At 50.3% G+C, this 22,640-nt stretch overlaps 1 protein-coding gene across 2 annotated transcripts in view; it reads right to left on the minus strand.

The window, feature by feature from the left end:
• The window catches only part of MTCL1 (microtubule crosslinking factor 1), a gene marked incomplete at its 5' end in the record, with an annotated part of 122,338 nt that overhangs the window by 37,783 nt on the left and 61,915 nt on the right, over positions 1 to 22,640 (minus strand). For both annotated transcript variants that reach the window (XM_082668268.1, XM_082668267.1), the window contains 3 exons: positions 6,079 to 6,234; positions 7,278 to 8,552; positions 13,840 to 13,899. In XM_082668268.1, coding sequence (XP_082524394.1) covers positions 6,079 to 6,234; positions 7,278 to 8,552; positions 13,840 to 13,899 — 1,491 coding nt within the window. The remainder of the gene's footprint in view (positions 1 to 6,078; positions 6,235 to 7,277; positions 8,553 to 13,839; positions 13,900 to 22,640) is intronic.

Consider the following 22,640-nt stretch of genomic DNA (forward strand, 5'->3'; position numbering starts at 1 on the left):
GCTAGAGATTTAAGGTCATCCTCTTTTCAAGAGACTCAAGAACTACTGAGAACGTGAATGCCTCTGTACTTTGCTGGTTACTAGGTATTATTACTGCAGCCTTTTATATCTACTAGGCAGAGTCTGGGGTTCTCTCTGAAGAGGGGTATTTCTCTACATATCGAATTTACCCCAATGACTAATTTCTCATTTCTAAAAGTTCTATTCTTTTTTAATATGTGGGGTCTTTTACAGTACAACTTACTTTTTTGTCCTGTTTGCTGGCCCTTGGTCAATCTGAGAGCACTTCTTTTACAGTCTCTATCTGCTAATTTTAGGACGTGGAGGTCTCAGAGTGGCTCCAGCTGCTGTTGCGCTAGCGCCATGAGCGCATCTGCGGTGGTGGGGCATTAGCTAGGATCTCGAGTGTGGCCTGGGCTGAGGATGTGTCCGCAGATGGTCTTGAATTTGCAGAAGCCAGCAGCTGAACAGAAATTCTCCTTTCCTCGGGGGTTCTGCAGCTCCAGGTGACATCAGCTTAGAGCCTGGTCCTGGTGAGGCCGCTGTCCTGACGGGTACCTGGGGAGGCTCCACGCTGCTGGGCAAGCTGTCCTATTGCCCCCCACCAACCCCCGTCATGGACAGACGCTTCTTCAGCCTTTCATAAAGGGCAGTTTGCAGGGGTGGTCCTGGTTCATTTCTCTCCCTGTCCATTTCCAATTCTGAAGTCAATTCCAACCCTTGAAGATTTTCCTAACTTTCTTGGGAATAGAGCTCTATATTTAAAAGGACAGTAGATATTTTATGCAGCACTTTCTATCTACTGAGTGCCTATAGCTTTCGGCTGTATGCTGGGGACACAGCAGTAAGTAAGCGGCCCCCGACCCCTGCCCTCCTGGGGCTTCCCTCCTGCCCCTCTAGGAGTTTGGCACAGGAGTGCTTCCAGGTCAGCTGGTTGCTCTTCGGCCGGCTTTACTTTTTTTTTCTTCCTTTTGGCCATGCCGCACGGCTTGCAGGATCTTAATTCTCCAACCAAGGATTGAACTTCGGCCCTCAGCAATGAAAGCGCCAAGTCGTAACCACTGGACCACCAGGGGATTCCTCCAGCTTTACTTTTTCTTTTTTCTAAAATAAATAAATTTATTTATTTACTTTTGGCTGCGTTGGGTCTTCGTTGCTGCGCGCGGGCTTTCTCTAGTTGCGGTGAGCGGGGGCTACTCTTCGTTGCGGTGTGCGGGCTTCTCATTGCGGTGGCTTCTCTTGTTGCGGAGCACGGGCTCTAGGCATGTAGGCTTCAGTGGTTGTGACATGCGGGCTCAGTGGTTGTGGCTCACAGGCTCTGGAGCGCAGGCTCAGTAGTTGTGGTGCACGGGCTTAGTTGCTCCGCAACATGTGGGGTCTTCCCAGACCAGGGCTCGAACCCATGTCCCCTGCACTGGCAGGCGAATTCTTAACCACTGCGCCACCAGGGAAGTCCCAGATTTACTTTTGAGTTACATGCTACTCTGTACATTTAAAATATGAAAAGCCTCCGTATTTTAACACATTTGGTACCAGCCCAAAGCTCTGAATTATTAGATGTTAAAACGAGCACTGAAATCAAGCTGATCTTTTAAGAAAAGCAGACCTATTAATTTAGTTTCTACATATTACACTATTTCGTTTGGTTGTCATCTTAACAATTATATAAACTTTTTATTTTGAACAAATATACAGGCTTCTTCAGTGTCGTTCGATTAAAAATGTGTTCCTCTGTTTGAACCTCACCTTTGAAGGGTCACAGAAAAGGACCCTTGAAGTCCTACGAGGATGTTCATCTGGGACATTTGATTCACCTACAGCGGCTCCCATGTCGTCTGTGGAGGCTGATCAACGACAGAAACTTCTCGATCCTCCTCATCTACGACACATTTTACTCTTTTCTCGTCTATTTTTGCTAACGGAACATTAAACTCTATGGACAACTAATTGCTCCTTGTCAGGGTGCCATTACTCCATTGTTACAAAAGCCAAAATACAAACAGGCTGTGGCAGAAATTTCCATCCAGGGCCACACAACCGCCACATTCACAGCATTTTCACGCAACGCAGAGATCTCCTCCAGAAAACACGTACTTCCCCCTTCATCGCCAAGTTCCCGAAGGTTAGATTCTGAAACCATCCTCCGCCCACTCACCTGAGATTCTGATTAAGACATCGAACGCACTGACCTCGTCCCGTGCAGACCGTTTACGTGAATGGACACCCTCCTCAGTGGCCCCCAGGCTGTGGGCTCGTGTTCGTCTCGACACCACAGCCACCTCCCTGTGTTATCGCTGGGAAGCCCGCAGCCCACACCTGCCCCTACGTGGCGTGTCCCACGCCCATTTACACTGCTAATTTCCTGGCCATCTTCAGAGATAGTGGCTTATAAGTTACTTTCCACACTTAAGGAGACAACTTCACTATCTCGATATACCAAAAACAAACAAAAAAGCTTTTCATTGTAGCCACTTACTTATTACACACTGGCAACACTACTTTCTAACTAGGACTCCGTTCCGCCTGCATCCCTGTGACCTCATCTCCCGTGACTTCCATTTTGTTCTGGCCGGTTTCGCTACCCCTTCTTCCCAAAGTGGTTTATCGGGTCAACACCTGCGCACACATACTTGGCATAAACCCCACGTCGTTTTATCGAGGCTGGTATGTCACAGCTGAGGCCGAAGGGATAGCTCGTTGATTAAAGGACAAGAGGAGGGGCTCAGGAGAAGATCTCTGAGATTTCTGACCCAGAAACTCAATCCTCTGGGCACAGGCTCGGTGTCATTTATGTGTGTAATCTGACCAGTGCCCGTGCTCGGCTACTCCTCATTCAGAACTATTTTTAAGGCACCCCACACATTCCAAACCACATATCCCGTACCCTGCTCTCCTTAACAAATGGGAATCTCTCAGCAGATTTGCCGGGAGCCACGGGGAGCAAAGTCAGGGAAGAATCCAGTGCCACATGAGAATCTCGCTGATATCTACCGAGACGAACGGGCAACAGCAGTAGTGGTCCTTCTGAAGTCTGGTTGCTTTGTTCTCCTCTGAGCAGCTAACTTCTGTGTGGTTGCATTAGTAGGTTAGTGGGTGTTAGCAGGTTGTGACTCCGGCTCTCTCTGGCTGTGACAGTTCTGAGGCTGGGTAGATACACCTTCCCCTCCCCCGAGCTTATCGTGTGCAGTCAGAGGGGCAGATCTCTCACTTCACAGATCTGTTATCTGCTAACACAGTACCCTGGAAGAAGGTAGTGTTTTTCTTTTTCACCTTGTTGTTGTTACCGCTGCTACTGGTACTGCTAGTACTAGTAGTAGTTAAGTTTGGGCGTTTAGCCAAACACCCAAATCTTGTCAAATAAGCACTTAACTTCTTTCCCCTTTCCCCAAACTTGAAAATCCATAAGGCAAGAAACATAGAAAGCACTTCACAAATGGAACTTGAGAAATTGGAACGGAGAAATTTTCTGAACTTCAGCTTAAGTTCAGAAAGTTGTTTCTTCTTTTAAGCCACTGATCCTGGGGCTCCTATCAGTCCCTCCACCACCCACTCCGAGGAGCTAAGGGCCAGGAGCTGAAGGAAATTCACACGTGTACAGGAGTAGTTGGCTATGCAGACAAACCAGGGTCATTTCAAGGGCAACGGAAGAGGTAGTAAAGAAAACTGCTAACAAGGGGGAAGGATGGATTGAGAGTTTGGGATTAGCAGATGCAAACTACTACATACAGAATGGATCAACAAGGTCCTACTGTATAGCAAGGGGAACTATATTCAATATCCTGCGATAAACCATAATGGAGAAGAATATGAAAAAGAACATATATAACTGAATCACTTTGCTGTACAGCAGAAATGACACCCATGCCACGTGACGTGTGTCTTTAACCCAGAGCAGCTTCTCTGGCTGGGTTTCCCTGCTACCTGACGGAAGCTTTGTGCACTGTTTCCATTAGAGCCTCACAGGAAAGCAATTGTTGGCAATGAATTCGGTTACATTTTCATTAAAAGGTTTTAAGAGTTCTGCTCCCTAGAACTGTCCACTGTACAATTCTTTAATCCAAAGTAATATTCGAAGACCAAACTGAGCAGTCTGTCGGGGTGATGTCCACCCCAGGGATGCAGCAGCTCCACTGAGTCCAGACCCTACAAGCGATCTCCACGCGGCTCTTCTCATAAAAGGGAAAACTATGGAGCCATCAGAGGGGTCCTAGAATACGTTTCATCTTTTAGAAAGTATTTTAATATACAATGTGTTTGCATCCATAATTGAGTTTTCTCTTCTGTGTGAAATGCCTTGGTGAATAAAAAATGAGAACAAAGGATGTTTAACTCCTGAGTAATTCTATTTCCCCTTCTAGAAAACGACGCTCCTGGACCTTGCCTTTCACTTTGAGTTTTTTTACTTCCTCATTAAAATGTATAAAATTAAAGGAAACCAGACAGATGCTTGAAAGAAGAAACATTCCACGGCAAGATAGCTGGCCACACAATTAGTCCCCCGGGGGATCTGCATTTGGAAACACCGCCCCCACGGAGACAGAGCTCGGTTTGGAGGTGTCCAGGCCCAGTGGGGACCAGTCCCTGTTGTACAGGCAGCACTCCTCACAGGAGGGGTCGGGGTGGGGAGAGGACTGACCAGGCCCGAGGAAACGGTTCTGGACCCAGTTCCACCACCAGCCGGCTGGGGGGTGGGGAGAATTTGCTGACACTGCATCACACTCTTTCTTCTCATCTGCACAATGAGGGGATTCGTCTGAAGTTCCCTTCTGAGCTACACTGTTCAGTGACCCTATAAGTCACATGGCAACAGCTAACTCTGCTAATTGACCTATTACGAAGGTTTAGTTTTCCCACAGCATTGTTTGATTCAACGAAGCATTTCCCTCTGTCCAAAACCACTGCCAGTTTCTGAAGCTCTGCAAAGCACACGAGTCTGGGCAAGCGAGGAGCACGCTCATCACTCCAGCAGGATCCAGCAGGGCCTGGGGGGCGAGGAGCCCTCTGACACTCACCAGAGTGAACCAGACATGGTTACATGGGACATGCCCTGAACGGTGTATCAGAGGGAAGAGGGCTCCAGGGACAGGACCAGGGAGCAGCCCGTGGAAAACGAGGAAGGGCCACGGTGGGCAGAGAAAACGGGCGTCGACACCCCACCTCTGGCCATGGGTTTTGGTGCCAGTACCCTGTGTGCAGGACAGGGCGCAGACGGGCCGGTCGTGGCCTTACGTGTCCTATCATTTGACGTACTCTGATTGACTAGTTTTTGCTCATTTTTACTGTATATTTATAGTTATAAAATCATACAGGAAAAAAAAGAAAATCGGTACCAGCCACAGGAGCCACAACACTCCTCGTCCTCTCCCCTGCCTTTTGGGAACTGCTATGATGCCTCAGAGCTGAATGGCAACATCCCCGCTGGGACTGATGAATGAAGACCCTTCATCCCGACCTCTTCTAATGCAGAACATACGGCTCTAACCCTGCAGTAACCTGCCTCAATGGGCAGTACCAGAGCCAGACGCTCACTCCTCGGGGCCACCTGTCCTTCTGCACTGGGTTGAATTACTTGCAGGGAAGAGCATTCACCGAGAGGACAACTGTTGCATACAATGGAGTATTTGTGGTGGCTCCCAGCTTTGTGGACATGGGTTGCTATGACAACGGACTGCTGAAGAGCCGCCGGGTCAGGAGAGCATCCCTGATTCTGCCCTACAACTGGAGCACCGGCATGGAAAACGTGGGGCGGGCCCACAAGACGCAGGAGGGACATGCTTGGTTTTCAGTCCTGCTTTCCTTACTGCCTGACAAGAAGCCACAGAGCACTCACCAATCAGTCTCATCCGCTTTGCCAGAGGACCCAGCAGAACCAGTGCCCCTGCCCTCACCCTGTATGGACCCCTCAGTTCAGTTGCATGCAATGGATTCTGATTCAGTTAAGTCTCCCCTGGTTCCACATCGCCCCCCCCCCACCGTTCCGTAGGGGCCTCGGACTCAGGTAGGAACCCTCACACCATACACGGCAAAGGAGGGGAAAGAGGGGAGGGGGCGTGGCCGCTGGGACCCACCCCTGCTGACCTCCAGGTTGAAGCAGCTCTGGGCTCCGGGCCGGCAGCTCCCCGCGTCCCCGTCGGCTCGACGGTGCAGCTCCCGTGTGGCTCGGAGGTGCAGGGGCCCCCGCTCCTCCCCTCGCTCCTGCCCGGGCTGCCACTCCAGCTGATCTCTCAGTTTGGACTGTTAGGTGCACGGGAGGGATTTGTTTTTTGTTTTTGTTTTAAAATTTTAAACAAAACACAAAGGACAAGAGGGCAGGGTGAGGTGGGGAAGGTAGACAGATGGCTGGAGAACTACGGGATGAGGAAAAGCATGACCAGAGAAACCAACGTAAACACAGCGGCCTCAGAGAGAAAAGAGAACAGAGCCAAGATGAAGCTGAGCAAAATGGCGGGCTGAGAGATTGAAAAGCAAACAGAGAAAGAGGGAGAAGGCGGCAGCACGCTGGTTATGAGGCGCATGCGATGGGGACGCATGAGTCAGACTCGCCCGCAAGCGCACTACCCACGAAGGATACGGAAACAAGGCTCCTGCTGCTTCCTCTCTGCGGTCGCGCGGCGAAAGCCACAGTCCAGGGCGGCGCACGCGAGAGCAGTCCTGGGGCTACTCCACTCGCCGCCCGCTGCTCCGGGGGTTCTCTGCCGCGCTCCTCGCCCGGCCGGGCTGTGTCGCAGAGGGAACGGGTGGGCTGGCTGCCTACGGCCTTCAGGGCTGGACTGTCCCTGGGGCAGTGAACCCAGGCAGGGACGCACGCGCTCCCGGGAAGTCCGCTAATTATCCTGACCATGAAGTGCGTTTGTACTGCGTCTTAAACTCCTCTTTGCTTCTTCGTTGGGATGGCTGGTCGTTCGGGACGCCAAAACAAAAAAGAAGGGACAGACTGCGACGATCCTAGCGCTGCCAGCAGGATTAGCCTTGTGTCAAGAGGGAGGAGCTCTTAGCTAAGAGCAGCGGCGGTGCAGTTAAAAATAAGAGGAAAAGGGAGAAAGAAACAAGGCGACAAAAGAGAGCTAAACCAAATCAAACCAAACTGGGGGGGGGGGGGTAAAGAAAAAAAGGAGAAACCCAACCAATAGAAAGGTTTTGGTTGGAACTTGAGGCTTTAGTACAATGCAGGTTTGCGATCATAACCAAGCAGCCGTGAGCAGGATGAGCTGCAGTGCGGCAAGGCCAGCGAGGAGGAGGAGGAGGGAGCAGGGAGGCAGAGCCAGGAGCCCCCTTACCTGCAGGCCCGGGCCCAGCTCCTTCCCCAGGTTCCCGACGGGGGAGTCCCGGGACACGGAGGTCACAGAGGACAGGAAGCTGGAAGACTCGGTGAGGTGGGGCAGAGGGGACAGGCCCTCCCCCAGCCGCTCCACCTGCTCCAGGAAGGCCTGGAGCTCCTTCCTGAAGGCCTTCATCCTCGCATTGAGGGTCCCCAGCAGCTGGGGCTCCTCCTTGGCGCCCTGGACGCCGGCTCCCGACAAGGCCCCACCGCCCTGCAGCGGCACGTCCGTGAAGCCGTCGGTGTCGGTGATGATGCGCTCCACGGTCCGCTCCAGCCGCTCGGCCTCGTGCCTGATGTTCGCCAGGCGCTCCGAGCCCTCCCGAGCGCGGAGCAGCTCTGCCGGGCACTCACCAGCCTCCGACGGCTTCCCGCTGCCGAAGCCCGACGTCTTCTCGAAGGTCTCCTCCGAGTCGCTCTCGCCGCCGATGGGGCCCTCCCGCCGGGGCTGCAGCGCGCGGCCGTCCTCCCCGTCGCTCTCTTTCTTGCCCGCGTCGCTGTCAGCGTCGCTGTCGCGGGGACTTGGGGCGCGCGGGCCCGGGGGCGCGACCGGGTCACAGCGTGGGGCGCCCAACAGCAGCGCCTGGTTCTCATGCTGCAGCGTCAGCACCTTCCCGCTCAGCTCCCTGATCTGCAGCCGCGCCGCTTGGAGCTCCTCCTGCAGGGGCGCTCCGCCGCTCGCGCCCCCCGCCGGCCACGCGGGCTCCGGCCGCGGCTCGAACTTGAACTTGCTCAGCTCGTGGGTCAACTGTCGGTTGTGGTCCTCGATCTCGGAGATGGACCTCCGCAGCAGCTCCGCCTCCTCCTCCACGAACTGCAGGTGCCGGCGCAGCTCTGCGGAGGACTCCAGGGAGTCCCCGAAGGGCGAGGTCGGAACGCCGGGCAGGGGCTCCCGGCCCGCGGCGTCGCGCTCGTGCTGGCCCCGCAGGTCCTCCATCTCCGCCTTGAGGCCCCGGTTCTCCACCTCCAGCTCCACGATCTTCCGGCCCAAGATGCTGGCTTCCTCCTCCACCAGCTTCAGCCGCAGCTTCAGCTCGGCCTCCCGAGTGCTGGGCGGCCCGCCGGCCTCCCCCGTGGGGAGCGGGCTGTCCACGTCCCCGTAGAGGGCCTTGTACCTCTGCAGCTCCTGTTCCAGCCCGTCCTTCTCCCGCCCCAGCCTGGCCATCTTCCTGAGCATCAGCGAGCCCTCCTCTTTGGCAAACTGGAGCTGGCACCTCAGGTCGGCGCTGTCATCCTGCCAGGAGAGAACAGCCCAGAGGACGGTTATTTGAAAATACCCAGTGTTCCTGTTTGTGACGATTTCCCTCGCACCTCGCCCCCGACACACGCACACACAAAACACCGATCTTCCCATCAGTGCGTGGAGTCGCTCATTAGAGGGACCACGACAGAGCCAGGGTGAGCCCGGGGCCTTCATGGGAGCACCGGGGACTGCTGGTGGTGGCTTTGTCACAGAACAAAGGAAACCAAACAGTTTGGAAAAATGTGCACATGAAAACCATCACCCAGGAGATGAGTGAATGAGATGAAACCCAGCCCCGTCAGCAACGCGGCGACCCCCCCCACTCCCTGTTACTTTGTGGGTCCACCCTGACAAGTGAAAGACCCCAGACCCCTTGCTCAGCCTGGGGCAGGTAGACGGGCCTCTGTGGCCACTTCCACCTGTTGCCACTTACCTCCTACCTCATCAGAGGGGTGGGCCAGCACCTCACAGGAATTAACAGGATGGGGAGGCCAGGTGACCCCAAATCAGAGCCCGGCTTTGCTGGAACCTGAGACACGGCAACCCAACTCTCCTCCTCCCCTGCCTCCCCTCCCCCAACGAATCACAGGGATGGCATGAGGACAAATCATGAGATGATAGGCATGAGGGTGCTTTGGAAGCCGAGCTGCACAGTAAGTACCAAGCTCTGACGGTTAGTATGAAATGGTTACTGCAAACCTAAGCCCGGGTGACTCGCACCCTCCTCTCCCCATGCGAACTTGACTTTGGTTACGTTCTGGCCTTTAGTGGCTGTAACACAGCACGAAATTAAACTCAGAAACCCAAGGCAAGGTGTTAAGTGGTTTAACACCTGAGAAGTGGTGGTCATCGGGATCCCAGAGGGTTCTGGAGGGTCACCAGAGCAGGCTCGCGGCTACTAAAAGCCCACACTGCTCGGCTGCGGTCAAGAAGGCAGTTTCTGGAGCAACTGGAAAGTGGACTCTGCCTGCGCAGCGCAGGTCTCAACGCCCTGAAGCTGCGTGAACTCTTCATATTCAGTGGCTGGCAACAGTGACCGATTTCACGAATCATTCCTCTGGGATTGGCTACCAAGCTTCAAAAGGCTGTCACGGGGTCAAAGGCTTAGGCAAAGGCTCCCCCTGCCACACAAACTCAGTGATGCGCTGGGTGGTGGTCACACCCCATCAACCCAGGGGAGGGAGAGTCGTCATCTCCACGGCAAGTCAGCCCCCCCGGGGGAGGATGACTCTTCCAGATCACTTGTGTGCAAACAGGCCCACAGGGCTGGCGCAGTCTCCTCCTCAGAGAACACGGCTCATTCTCCGCCCTGTTCTTGTCGCTCGCTTACCATTGGGCAGAAAGACATAGAAACGCCTCCCCGGGTGCCCACACCTTTCCTCCTCCTTCCACCCCTAGACCCCTCCTGCCCGAGCCACAAACCCATGGAAGGAAAGAAAAGCAGAGTGACAGGTTAAGATTCAAAGAAAAATCACAGGCCAGCTGTGAGCCAGAACCACACGGAAAGCAGCCCTGGTGCTGCCCGCGCACCCTCTGAGGGACTCTCTCTCACGCCACCTCTTGGCAGAGGGCCTACCGGTCCCGCTCCTTCTGTCCACGGCACCACGGGCTGAGCGCAGAGCCCTGGGGAACCAGCCCCTTTTGTCCAAAGCAGAACCCTCAATCAAGGTCGTTGTGAAGGTCAAAAGGAACAGCATATAGCTGACTAGTTTGTATGTGGCCAATCTCCACACTCGAGCACGCTGAAGCCAACCTTCTGCTTTGTCTGAAACTCAATTAATTTGGGGAAAAGGAGCCAGTAATTCTGTTTTTTTTTTTTTTTTTTTCCTGTTCGCACATCAGGAGAGTTATATATAAATGTCACTGGGAGGAGAGCATGGTCTTCGTGATCTAAGAACTTATCACATTAAGGATCTGGGTTGTTTTTGGTTAGGCAGACATAACAAGGGTGTCTGTGACCTGCTCAATGGAGCAAGATGGGTGATCACTGCTGGGCTAATGATATATATATTTTTTAAAGGGCCTACATCGAATACACGGGCTGTAAAAGACATACTATATTTAATCCTAAGGGGAAAAGCATACTTATTTGTTGATTCATTCATTCCTTCGGTAAATACTGAATACCTACTATGTACCAGAAATTGGCATGTTAAACAACCCAGTTTCTTAGAACTTTTGAGAGTAGAACAATCAAAAGCATCTTTTCAATTTTTGGTAAACATAGATTTGTAGGAAATCTATTGTACCCAAATACACAGAGAGGTCTTCGTTGTCACAGGAAGGAATGGAGTTTGAATAAACTAAAATACGTATCAATAGAGACAGATTGTCAATACTTTGTAAATGAATCAGTTTGGAGGTGACAAGTATGGGATAGGAAGACCCTTAGCCCCAACATTAACTTGATAGCCAGTGTTTGTACCGTGTCCAAAATCACCTAAACGATCCTATCTCCCCGGAAGCACAGAAATTCGACTTCGTGCCTGGGGACAGACGTGGAGATCAGAGAGGAGAATGTTGCCAGCCACAAGGGAACTCCACCTCCAGCCCAGGACTCAAGCCTGGGCGGACCCAGGGATGGGCAGGGCCCCAGCCGAGACAAGTGTCCTGACCCTACTTCCCTGGAAACTCACAACTGGTGAGGCCTTGAGACGGTGGAGGCCAAGGGGCAGAGTCACCTGCACAGTTCAGGATGCTTTTGTCTCAAACCAAGATCAGAGGGTCTCAGGCCATCTCTCCTGAGGGTTTCCCCCAAAAGTTGAACTGAGAAATCGGGGAAGGCACACGAGAGGCACATGGAGACTGGGCCTTCCCCAAGGGTTCTGTACTTGGTTGTAAGTACTCATCTGCACCCCCCTTATGTAAGTAAAAAAAAAAACCCAGAGAGCCCTCAAATTGCCTTGATTTCTAGAAACCTCACACCATCCGCCCCCACCCCCTCTCTGCCATTCCCCACAGTCTGATTATAAATTACAACCATCCTTCTCTGTCTCCTTGAACTTAAACCCAGGTCAGGTAAAGAAACAAGATTCTATGATAGGGCTTCCCTGGTGGCACAGTCGTTAAGAATCCACCTGCCAATGAAGAGGACACGGGTTCGAGCCCTGGTCCAAGAAGATCCCACATGCCGTGAAGCAACTAAGCCCGTGTGCCACAACTACTGAGCCTGGGCTCTAGAGCCCGCAAGCCACAACTACTGAAGCCCGTGCACCTAGAGCCCGTGCTCCACAACAAGAGAAGCCATCGCAATGAGAAGCCTGCTTGCCGCAACTAGAGAAAGCCCGCTTGCAGCAACGAAGACCAACACAGCCAAAAATAAAATAAATTTTGTAAAAAAAGATTCTATGATATACCCTAGTGAGCGTCCAATTCATAGATTACCTGAGGATTGATCAAATATCCCAAAAGCCTTCCTGTTCCTTAAAGAAACTACCCACATACGAGAAATTCGAATAGATGATTAAAGCATGCTTCATTTCTATGCAACACCCATGCATTACTAGGCCTGACTAAACCATGACTAACGCAGTTTTTGACAGAAAGGCCATCTCTGAAGCCAAGGGAGTGTGTGGCTTTAACAAAGGGATCAGACTTCCTCACTCAGTGGAGGCGGCTGGAGCAGTGTTTTGGGGGCTGGGTGTGTGGGGAGCTGGGCTCAGCCTATTCTGGGGCGGGAAGCCAAGTCCTTCTAATAAGATGGGGAATCACAGCCTCAGCTAAAGCAGCACGGGCTGGATACCCATCTTATCTTGTAACTGAAGACTTTCTAAAACTCAGCCAAGACTCCAGGGGAGGGGTCTAGGCTGATCTCAGGCTCTGGTTTCAGGAGATGGTCCGATAGCTCCAGGAATGCAGCATGAAAGCAGGTCCAGTAACCTTCCCACGTGACACACCTGGTGCAGGCAGAGAAGGCAAGCAGGGCATGGAGGGGAGGACACACACAGGGCCACCGCCGCCGCCACCAGCGGAAAGGCCTTGACAAGCGACAGAAATATATCGCTACGGGTATATATTCTTTGGCTTGCAAGTCTGCCGTCTGGCCAGCCCCCCAGCGCTGACTGCGCGTGCGCCTACCTTGCGCCGGGGCGCCAGTTTCCTCTGAGTTCTGGCTGCGGACCTGCAGTTCCCAAGGCGCTCCGTTCCACCGCTCTGCCAGACAGAAACTCCTTGCTCAACGATCCCGCAGGCTGGGCACTTAACCTGCTCCCGAGCCCGGGTCTCCCCTCTCCTGTCCCCAGCCTGACTGACCCTCGGGTGAGTACACTGCACGCTGTCCATCCCGCGATGGGTAGAGGCGACCCTTTTAAAGAGAAGCTCTTCCCTGGTCAGGAGCCAGTACGTTGAAACAGACTCAAAGCCCAAGGGGGTTGAAGCTCCCAGTAGTGGGGACGACAGATTTTAATGTCGCCCTTCTTAGCGGATTCCAAAGGGAGATTTGGGGAGCAGAGACGTGGAGAACAGTTAACCTCTGGCATTCCTCCAGCTCACGCAGCCAGGCCCTCCGTGAAGGCTGCTCTGGGGATGGGGGACTTTGGAGAGGGGAGAAAGCAAAGGGAATCAGGTGTGGGATTCACAGGGAGGCCGGCCCCGGGCCTCGGAGCTCGTAGTTTCCTGGACTTACTGCATTTCTCTAATTAGTCCTCACTCTGAGAGCTCAGGAAGCTGACACCCCAATGATGCCTTGTTCTCGCCAACACCTAATACTAGCAGCAGTTTTTTTTTTTTTTTAAAAGAAGGAATCCAGCAAAGCGAGTGTTCAGAAAAGCTAAGGAAGTTCTGAAGGCCACGTGCCATGTGCACAGAAAGGGCCCCACTCTTACCACCTTAGAGAGAACACCTTGTTTTCAATTAGGACAATTTAAGACACCCTTCAGTTTGTGCATTAAAAAAAAAACCAACACTCAAAACAATGCTGTATGGATGACCCGACACAACGGCAGCTGTGCTCTTTTACTGCTTTACTGTGTGAATGTCTTCGAGGCCAGAACACCTGCCACCAGCTGTGAGCATGGCAGAGCCCTGCCTGAACGGCACGCAATTATGCTGCTCAGGAAGCCGGTTTGCTCTCCTCCTTCTTGAAGAAACCACCAGCTGATCGGTGCGAGAAACAAAAGAGCTGTTGGTTTGGGAAGACAGTTTTCACCCCACAGAGGCTTTGGATGAGTCCAGATGTTGGGGCAGCTCATGTTTCTCTGACGATATTGAAGGTGACACTAGCACTTGAGAAAATTCAAAATGAGGAGACGTCGTAACATGAGAGTGGAACGCCGCTTACCTGAGTGAAGGCTTTCTTTTCTTTGTACATTTCCCGGCTGCCTCTTCTCTTCAGGGAACTCTGAAATAGATCCAGGTGACATTCTGTTACGGAGGAGGGGGGGTCACACGGGGGAGAAGGCACTAGGTGGCAGGTCCCCACTGGGAGGGGACACACACAGTGGACGGAGGCTCTTTTTGTCACTGGAATCAAGAAACAAACTAGAGTCAACAATATAAAGGCAGTCGGGGGAATTCCCTAGTGGTCCAGTGGTTAGGACTCCGAGCTTTCACTGCCGTGGCCTGGGTTCAATCCCTGGTCAGGGAACTAAGATCCCACAAGCCACGCGGCACAGCCAAAAAAGTATGTAAATATAAATACAAAAGAATACAATACAGTAAAGGGAGCTGGGTGAGCTCAGGGAGGCCTTCGCGTCCTGAGAGGCTTTAAGTCCTGATTATTGGATTTGGGGTTTTCCCCAATCCTTCAGTTTCGTGAAGGAGGGAGTCTTGGGTCACTGTGACTGTGGAGGGGAGACGGGAAAAGGAAAAGGGTAGGAAGTTTTGGGTAAAAGATATGTAACGTTTCTGGAGCTGCCTTACCTTCCGAATTATGTTTTGTTTGGGCTAATATCAAAATGAATTACCATTTCCTGAGTACCTGTGGGCAGCAGTGAGGTGAAAAGTGGTCGGAGGGAGAGACGGTGGCCCTTGTTTACGGAGAATCCAGGTTGCGACATTCTCCATGACCCCACGCCAATTCCTGATTAAACATACCTCTTAGGTCTTAGCGAGTTCATCATTTCTTCATGTGGGAAGCGGCCAGGCTGGGTCCCCGCCTAGTTTTACATGCGTTACAGCGCACCTTTGCCTGCTATGGGCAAGAAGTGTGTCTGAAGTAAATCAAAAGGCCAAGGGATGCCTGAGACAGGAGCACAGGGAGGCAAGGCAGTTCCCGCTCACGCCAAGTGCGGAGCCAGAAAGAACGGCTGGAAGGAGAGCCAGAAGCTCTGAAGGGAAGACAAAGGAACCTGAAACCCGAAAGGATGGGTGTCATCACAGCACAAGTTACAAGAAAGCAGTTTGGAAAGTTAAGAGACTCCCCCCACGGCCAGCTTCACCTGAATGAGGGGGACCGGGGTCCCCTGGGAGCTGACCCAGAGAGGGGCAGTGCCCTCTCTGCTTTGTACCTTTGCTGCACCCCGCACACCGCCCAGCCTGGGAAGGAGGCTCTCCTGCAAGTCGCCTCCGTGACATCAGATCTCAACGTTAATTCACTCAGTTCTGTGTGCATTACAGTGTCTCGATGTCAGAAGGTTAGACCGTGCCATTTATTGGATGAATTTCAGGGTTAAGAAACAACTGAAATTCTAGCTGCCCCTGAGCCTCTCGGAGGCTGGAGGCCTGGGGAGAAAGGTAACTGAGATAAGGGATGAGAAAATAGAGAGTCAGCACGGGGTGTGGGCGCCCCCCGGCCAGCCAAGGGGGGTGGAGGCTTGTCCCTAAAACCCCAGCTGCAGAAGTGGCTTTCTTTCCTTTAGCTTTTTCTGTAAAAGCAGGGTCAGACTACAAAGAGAATCACCATCTCCTCCAACAGGTGACGTTGAGCCTGTCTTAAGAAGAGCTTGAGTTTTTGTACCCATTGTAAGTAGGTTTTCCAAGATTCTTCACGCTGCAGTGAAGGAGTTTCTTTGATCTGAATGAGCCGAGTGAGATGAACGCTTCCGACTATAGAGAAGAGTTACGATAAAGCATCAGGGAGAGCGGCTGTTCCCGAGGCTTCAGCCTGAGGGGTTTAATTCTGGGACTGTGGTCGCAACCAGGGCCCACAGTGACTGCAGCAAGCCAGCCTTCTGCAAGCCGCCCTCCCGCATCACATCTTCTAAGAAACGGAAAACAGATTCTGCACTTGCTGAAAGAAAACTGTCTGGAAGCCAGAGGAAAGCTAGAAGTGGAGACAGAAGTTTCTGAAAATCTATGCAAATCACAGTTGCTGCGTTTCGGTGCTGGAGGAAGGGGCGCTTTCTGGGGGAGCTCCCGCTGGAGGGGCCCGGGCACAGATTCCTCTGACCCGCCCGGGTGTCTTTTTCCCTTGCCCTGCCCTGAGCAGAACTGCCCAAGTCCTGTGATCCATCTAGCGAATCAGGGAACAGGCAGGAGTTTGGGGGACCCCCAACACAGATCTCAGCCACAGTGGCAACTGCAACAAAAAACACTGCAAGGATTGAGATTAACCAGCAATTAAGAAACCATAAAACTTTGCTGATGGACATAAATGAATGCTAGATGTTGTCTGATGGGAAGACCTATGTTACAAAGATGTCACATTTTTCCCAAATAATTTTATAAGTCATTTTAACCAAACTCCTCTCTGTCTCCATCTATACATAGTGCAACATATATACATAGTGCAACATATATACACACAAATAGTATGTGTGTGTGAGTATATATACATACACACACAAATACTTTTTGTATATTTGTAAGGGAGATAAGAGGATGGAAGGACTTGACAAAAAGATTAAAAATTCAACTAGATCAGGGACAGGCAAACTTTGGCCGTCAGCACCAATGAACCCACAGCCTATTCTGTGACTAAGTTATACTGGAGCACAGCCTCATCTATGGATCAGAAAAAACCAGATCTATACCATGTATTTTAAAAAATTCCAGATGATTTAAAAATCTAAATGTAGAAATCACACACACACAAAATCCCAGAAAGAAAGAGATGAATTTCTATTTGTTCTGGGGGCATGAACTTTATAAACACAAGAAACAAAAGCTGAAACATCCAAGGAAAAGATAGAGTGGACTTATAAGATTAAAATATTTTTATATTATCAAAATAAACCACTTACAGTATTAAAAAGCAAATGATAAAATGGAAAAAAAGATTTTTCAAACACAAGACAGACAAAAGAATACTATTCGGCAAGCAATAAAACCATCTTAATAAGAAAATAAACAAATGGCCAATAAACACGATTACTAGTAATTAAAACAACAAGGTATTGTCTCTCACTTCAAGATTTATGGACCAAAAGAAGCATGACATCCAGTGTTAGCAAGTATCCCCAGAGGCCGCCCCCCCCCCCGACCGATCCGCGAGTCAGGGGCCGGCGAGGGGTCCTATAGCACTTCCAGTGGGCAGCTCAGCCTGACAAGTGCATATATCGTCAGCCAGGAACCCCACCTCTGGGAGCGCACCCTAAGGAAAAACGCAGAGATCTGTGTGAAGATTTGAATGAATCAAGAGTGCTCGTGACAGTACCTTTTATAATAGTAAATGAATACCGTGTAGGTTGTTAAAATGAGGTTTTTGAAGGATACTTAAAGATGCCAGAAATATAATACATTAGAAGGAAGATGCAGATGACAAACACCATGTATTTTGTGACTTCACTTTATATCTAATAAGTTATAAGTATGCCTACGGGGAAGGGGGGTGGGATGAATTGGGAGATGGGGATCTACGTATATACACTACTGATACTATGTATAAAATAACTAATGAGAACCTACTGTACAGCACAGGGAACTCTACTCAATGCTCTGTGTTGACCTAAATGAGAAAGAAATCCAAAAAGAGGGGATATATGTGTATGTAGAACTGATTCACTTTGCTGTACAGCAGAAACTAACAACACTGTAAAGCAACTCTACTCCAATAAAATTTTTTTAAAAGTATGCATATGCATTACATGTGTATGTGAGAAAAGTAAACCAGAGAAATGTATATCAGAATGTTAATAGCGATCCTCTTCGGATGATAGAATTATGAGTGAGTCAATAATTTTCTTTTTTGGGGCTTTTCAAAGTCTCCAAATTATCTACAGTGAACACTATTTCCTTTGCAATTAAAAAAACACAAAAAACAGGAAATTAGAATCCGTTTGTAAAGAGGTCAGAGAAAAGAGGCTATCGCTGATGTCCTACGTAGGGTTTCAGTAGCGCTTCATTAGAAGTTATCTGCCAACTTTTGGGTCTCTTTCCATAAGATGATATTGTTTTTATTAGTCTGGTCCTTGAGGTATGACTGGTACATATACGGTTGGTGAAAAAGACCAGGAAGCCCCCCGAGGATAGCAGGAACCGGCCAGGTACTCCACGGCACTGCAGGCAGGTGCCAAGCCGTCCTGAGCCCCCGGCCGGGGTGCAGGCCCCTCTGCGCTTGCGCCTCGAGTCTCGCCCAGGCAGGGATCTGTGCTCTGGGTGCACTGGCTGGGGACCCTGGGTACAGAAGGAGTTGTATGAGCATCATGGCCGGTTCACCCCTCTGGATGACTCAGATCCAGTGGAGTGTATCTACCAAGAAACAGTAAGGAAAGGGGTGAATGCTGACTATCAAATAAACACAACCCAGAAGGGCGGCTCCCCTGTGATTCGGTCCACTCTTCCTTTTTAGTCTGGCCAACTGCCAACAAATCAACTCTCAATTCCTACTGAGAAGGGAAAAAAATTGAGTTTGAATCCAAATTGAATCCATCTACGCTGATGCATTTGCTGAGTACCGAACGTGATTAAATAAAACATGAAGTTAGGCAATTTGGACTTGAATGTCAACTCTTAACGCTTCCTACTTTAAGTGAGCCAGTTTCTTCCAAGCGATTTCAGAAAAACTAACAAGCTCTCAATTGCTACAACGTTTCAGAGACAGGCTTTGGGCTTAAAATTTAGATTGGGAGTAAAAGGAGGCAGATGGCCTGCACTTGCCACACCTAGAGAAGGCCCTCACACAGAAACGAAGAGACCCAACACAGCCAAAAATTAATTAATTTTTTAAAAAAGGAGGCAGATGAAATTTAGAATGCTGTAAATCATGAGTCAGTATGGGAAGAGTAGGGATGGAAGCAGAAGATTCCAGAATTCTTATTCTTATTATTTAGAAAGTTGTTTGGATATGGGGGGCTGGTTTGCAGCACACAGTTATACCATCAGAATAAGAAAATGAAGGTGCCTAGATCTTCTTCCTTTTAGGAGGACATTATCAGGGTTCATTTCTCCCACATTACAGTTCTCGTTATGTTAAGAGATGCGAAGGAAAGGGATTACCAGGTTCTCCTCCAGCCGGAAGCACGAGGTCCCGGCTGGCGGACGTTCCCTTCCCTCTCGTCTTCTCCACTGGCCCCTAAACATCTCCCAGGGAGACTGGTTCCCTTCACTCTGCTGAAGTCAGCTGCACCACAGTTACACCGCTGGCTCCAATACACAAAAGCCCCTGGGATTCTGGGGAAAACCCTCCAAGGCCGCAGTGGGAAGGACACCTTTCTCCTCGGCCTGCCTGGGAGGATAGTTACGATGTTAACAACTGCCTCTTGTTGGATTGCTTATTCGTGTCAGGCCGGATGAACTCTCTCCATACATGTAACCTAATTTACTTCTCACAGAGCCCCGAGATATATGATGTATAAGCTATGCTCTTATCACTGGTTAACAGACAAGAAGACACAGAAGTCAGGTCATGTTTCAAGGTCCCCCAACTTGGAGGTGGGGCACCAGCCTGACCCCGACTCCTAGTCCTCTGACCCACAGAGCCACGCTCCAGGCCCAACAGCCCAATCTCCCCATTTGATCTGGTTTTCTTTTTGTCTTCTTGAGGCTTCTGAGACCCAAATGGCTGGGGTTTTTTCATCCAACTAGTCTCTCCTTTCTTTAGCAAAAGAGCACTAAGGACTATTACAGGAATGGTTGCAAACTGCTCAACTCACGAGGTACCTCGAAGCAGTGAAATATTTGCTGGGGCTCTTGATTTCCAAAGGATCTGAGGCTGCAGACAGCAAAAGTCCTTACTTGGAAAAGACAGAAAACTCATTATCAGAGGACAAAATACCACAAAGTAAATGAGGAGGAGAGGAGGAAAGTTATACTGAGCCGCTTCGGCAGAAGAAAGGTACAGCCATCAGAGTCGGAGCTGGGTGGGGACCCCTCAGCCACGACGCAGAGGGGGAGGCCAGGGGAGCAGCTGCCCGGCCACACGCCACACCGTCCAGGGCCGTGAGGCCCACTCGGATGGATGGGGACCGCCAGCACACCCAGTCTATCAGACGCCACTTTCTCCTGGGAGAAGAAAGGACATGATGTTAAAAATGACAAGTCACGGGGCTTCCCTGGTGGCACAGTGGTTGAGAGTCCGCCTGCCGATGCAGGGGACGCGGGTTCGTGCCCCAGTCCGGGAAGATCCCACGTGCCGTGGAGTGGCTGGGCCCGTGAGCCATGGCCACTGAGCCTGCGCGTCCGGAGCCTGTGCTCCGCAGTGGGAGAAGCCACGACAGTGAGAGGCCCACGTACCGCAAAAAAAAAAAAAATGACAAGTCGCTGCTCATGCAAATTTGGGGACTGTGACACATACATGATTTGTAATAGGGCTGGTGGATTCATTTGAAACCTTAGAGACACGTGTCTGGAGGCCTAGTAATAAGAAAATCACAGCACAGTACTCTCAACCAGACATCACAAAATAGAGATGGTAAAGTAAAACTACAAATTATCATTAATACATGAAAAGAAACATGAAAAATCATGACTACTGGAAGACCAAAATGATGATTGCAGCAAAAACAAAGTGTCCGTTCCCCAGATTATAGGAATCTCAACTCTCGTTGTGCGCATACACATGTAGGCACTCAGCCACACCACCAAGCATTACAGGAAATACTGAATTAGAATCCACATTTCAGAAGCCTCTGACTCACTTAGTAGGTGATCAGTAAGGCCCTTGGGCATTCACGGAGGCTGCAAATCTATAGAAATGGTTCCCATTTGCCTATCAGAACTGAAGAGAAAGCTCGTGTATTTTTTTTTTTTTTTCGCAGTACACGTGCCTCTCACTGCTGTGGCCTCTCCCACCGCGGAGAACAAGCTCCGGGCCCAGCCGCTCCGCAGCATGTGGGATCCTCCCGGACCAGGGCACGAACCCGTGTCCCCTGCATCGGCAGGCAGGCTCCCAACCACTGCGCCACCAGAGGGAAGCCCAAGCTCGTGTATTTTTAAAAATAATCTGTTCCTGGCTCCCACTGGTCTACTGGAAAGAAATCTACTCGCCCGCCCTTCAAGAGAGGTCAACTATTTCCTATTCTGATGAAATACAGAAGTTAGAAGTACTCTGAAAAGCAAAACCAAAAAATACAAATAAATGATATATTCAAGTGTTGCCCCCTTTCCAGAGAACATTCATCACTGATTTTTCTTTTTCAGGTGCATGACACATGAGAAAATGCTTGGCACCCGAAAAGAGCATAGGGAACAGTTCTGATTTACTTACGATTCTATTTCACAATAATCTGCCATTGCACCCTGTGGACCTTCTAATGTGACTTGAGCATTGTTCTAAACAACAGACCTCACTGTTACACTATTACAATGTAGGCACATATTTGTCAAAACTCAGGGAATATAAACTTAAGATGTGTGCATTCACTGTACGTAAATTAACTCAAAAGAAGTATCAGCAAAAATTAAGCTCCAGTTAACAACGTGTATTGAGGGAAAAGTGGTGTCTACATTTTCAAATGCATCAAAAAAATATGGGTTAATAGATGAATGAAGATATTTGATAAATACAGTAAAATGCTGAGGTAGAATACAGGTGGTGACTACACAGGTGCTCACTAGAAAATTCCTTAAACTTTATGTTTGAAAACTTTCATAATATTCAGAAGAAAAACATGCACGTTTCCAATTTCACTGAAAACAGTTAATATAATATTGCATCGTCATTATAAATGATTACTAAAACATTTTAATGACATGAGAAATTTCCCACAAAATGCCAACCTTTGAAACGCAGGATGAAAAACAAATTTAATATAATCTCATCAAGATTAAATATTTTTGTCTTTGAAATGTTTAGAAGCAAACATGACACTAAAATGCTAACAGGTCTTATCAATGGGCAGTAGAATTATGAATGACTTCATGTTTTTCTTCATAGATTTAAAAAATTTCTCTGAAAGAGCCAAAATTCATATGCTATTTTTTTGGATCAGAAAAGATGTTATATTTTGGAAACAACAGAATTGACTTGTGATGCAAGCACCCGGCTACACCGAATGCTGCAGTGGACAGATCTGATGGACCGAGAGCCCTGAAGCCAGGTAGAAATGAACAGGAAATGAAACTGGAGGATTAGTCCCCCGGGGAAGGATTAGCACTGTGCTGCTGGGGATTATCAAATGCATCTTTGCACAAAGGACAAGGAAGGGCCTAATGGACGTTTGGGGGGGGCAGATGGCTCAGATTCTAATTGCCCTCCCAGGCTGATGGCTTCCTCTCCAAGAGGCTCCCCCGCAGGCCGAGGCCGACGTGCTGACCCACGTCTGCCCAGAAGCCCCGTTGCCTGGAGCCATCACTCAGCCCCGTGGATCACCCACCAAAAGGCTCTGAAATCTCCAAGTGTCCCTCCTAGGGCTCTGCACAAAGCCAGTCCCGCCCCTTGGGTACATCTTCAGCGATTCTCATCTCCAAGCTGTGGCTACCTGGATTCCCAACTCTGACACCAAGTACACGCTCCACGCGATTTAAGGACAGTGGGGATGCCTGCACCGTGATTTCACGAGGGAGCAAAGGCTCTCCGTATTCTCCATGAGCCTCCAGCACCTTCGGGGAACTACAGATGATTCAATCAGCCAAGACCAGGCCCTGACCTGCGGGAAGAGGGCAGGATGCTCCTTGCTATCGCAGCGTGAGAATAGCCCTGGACGCCTGAGGGCTGCTGGGGCCATGGATGGGCCGCCAGCCCAGCCTGCTGAGCTGGGCCAGCAGCGAGCACTGGGGGGAGAAAAGTGCTCCCGGGGGACGTAACCCCGGACTCAGGACAGG

This window comes from Grampus griseus, assembly GCF_964374135.1.
Source record: "Grampus griseus genome assembly, chromosome: 12".
Taxonomy (NCBI): Eukaryota; Metazoa; Chordata; class Mammalia; order Artiodactyla; family Delphinidae; genus Grampus; species Grampus griseus.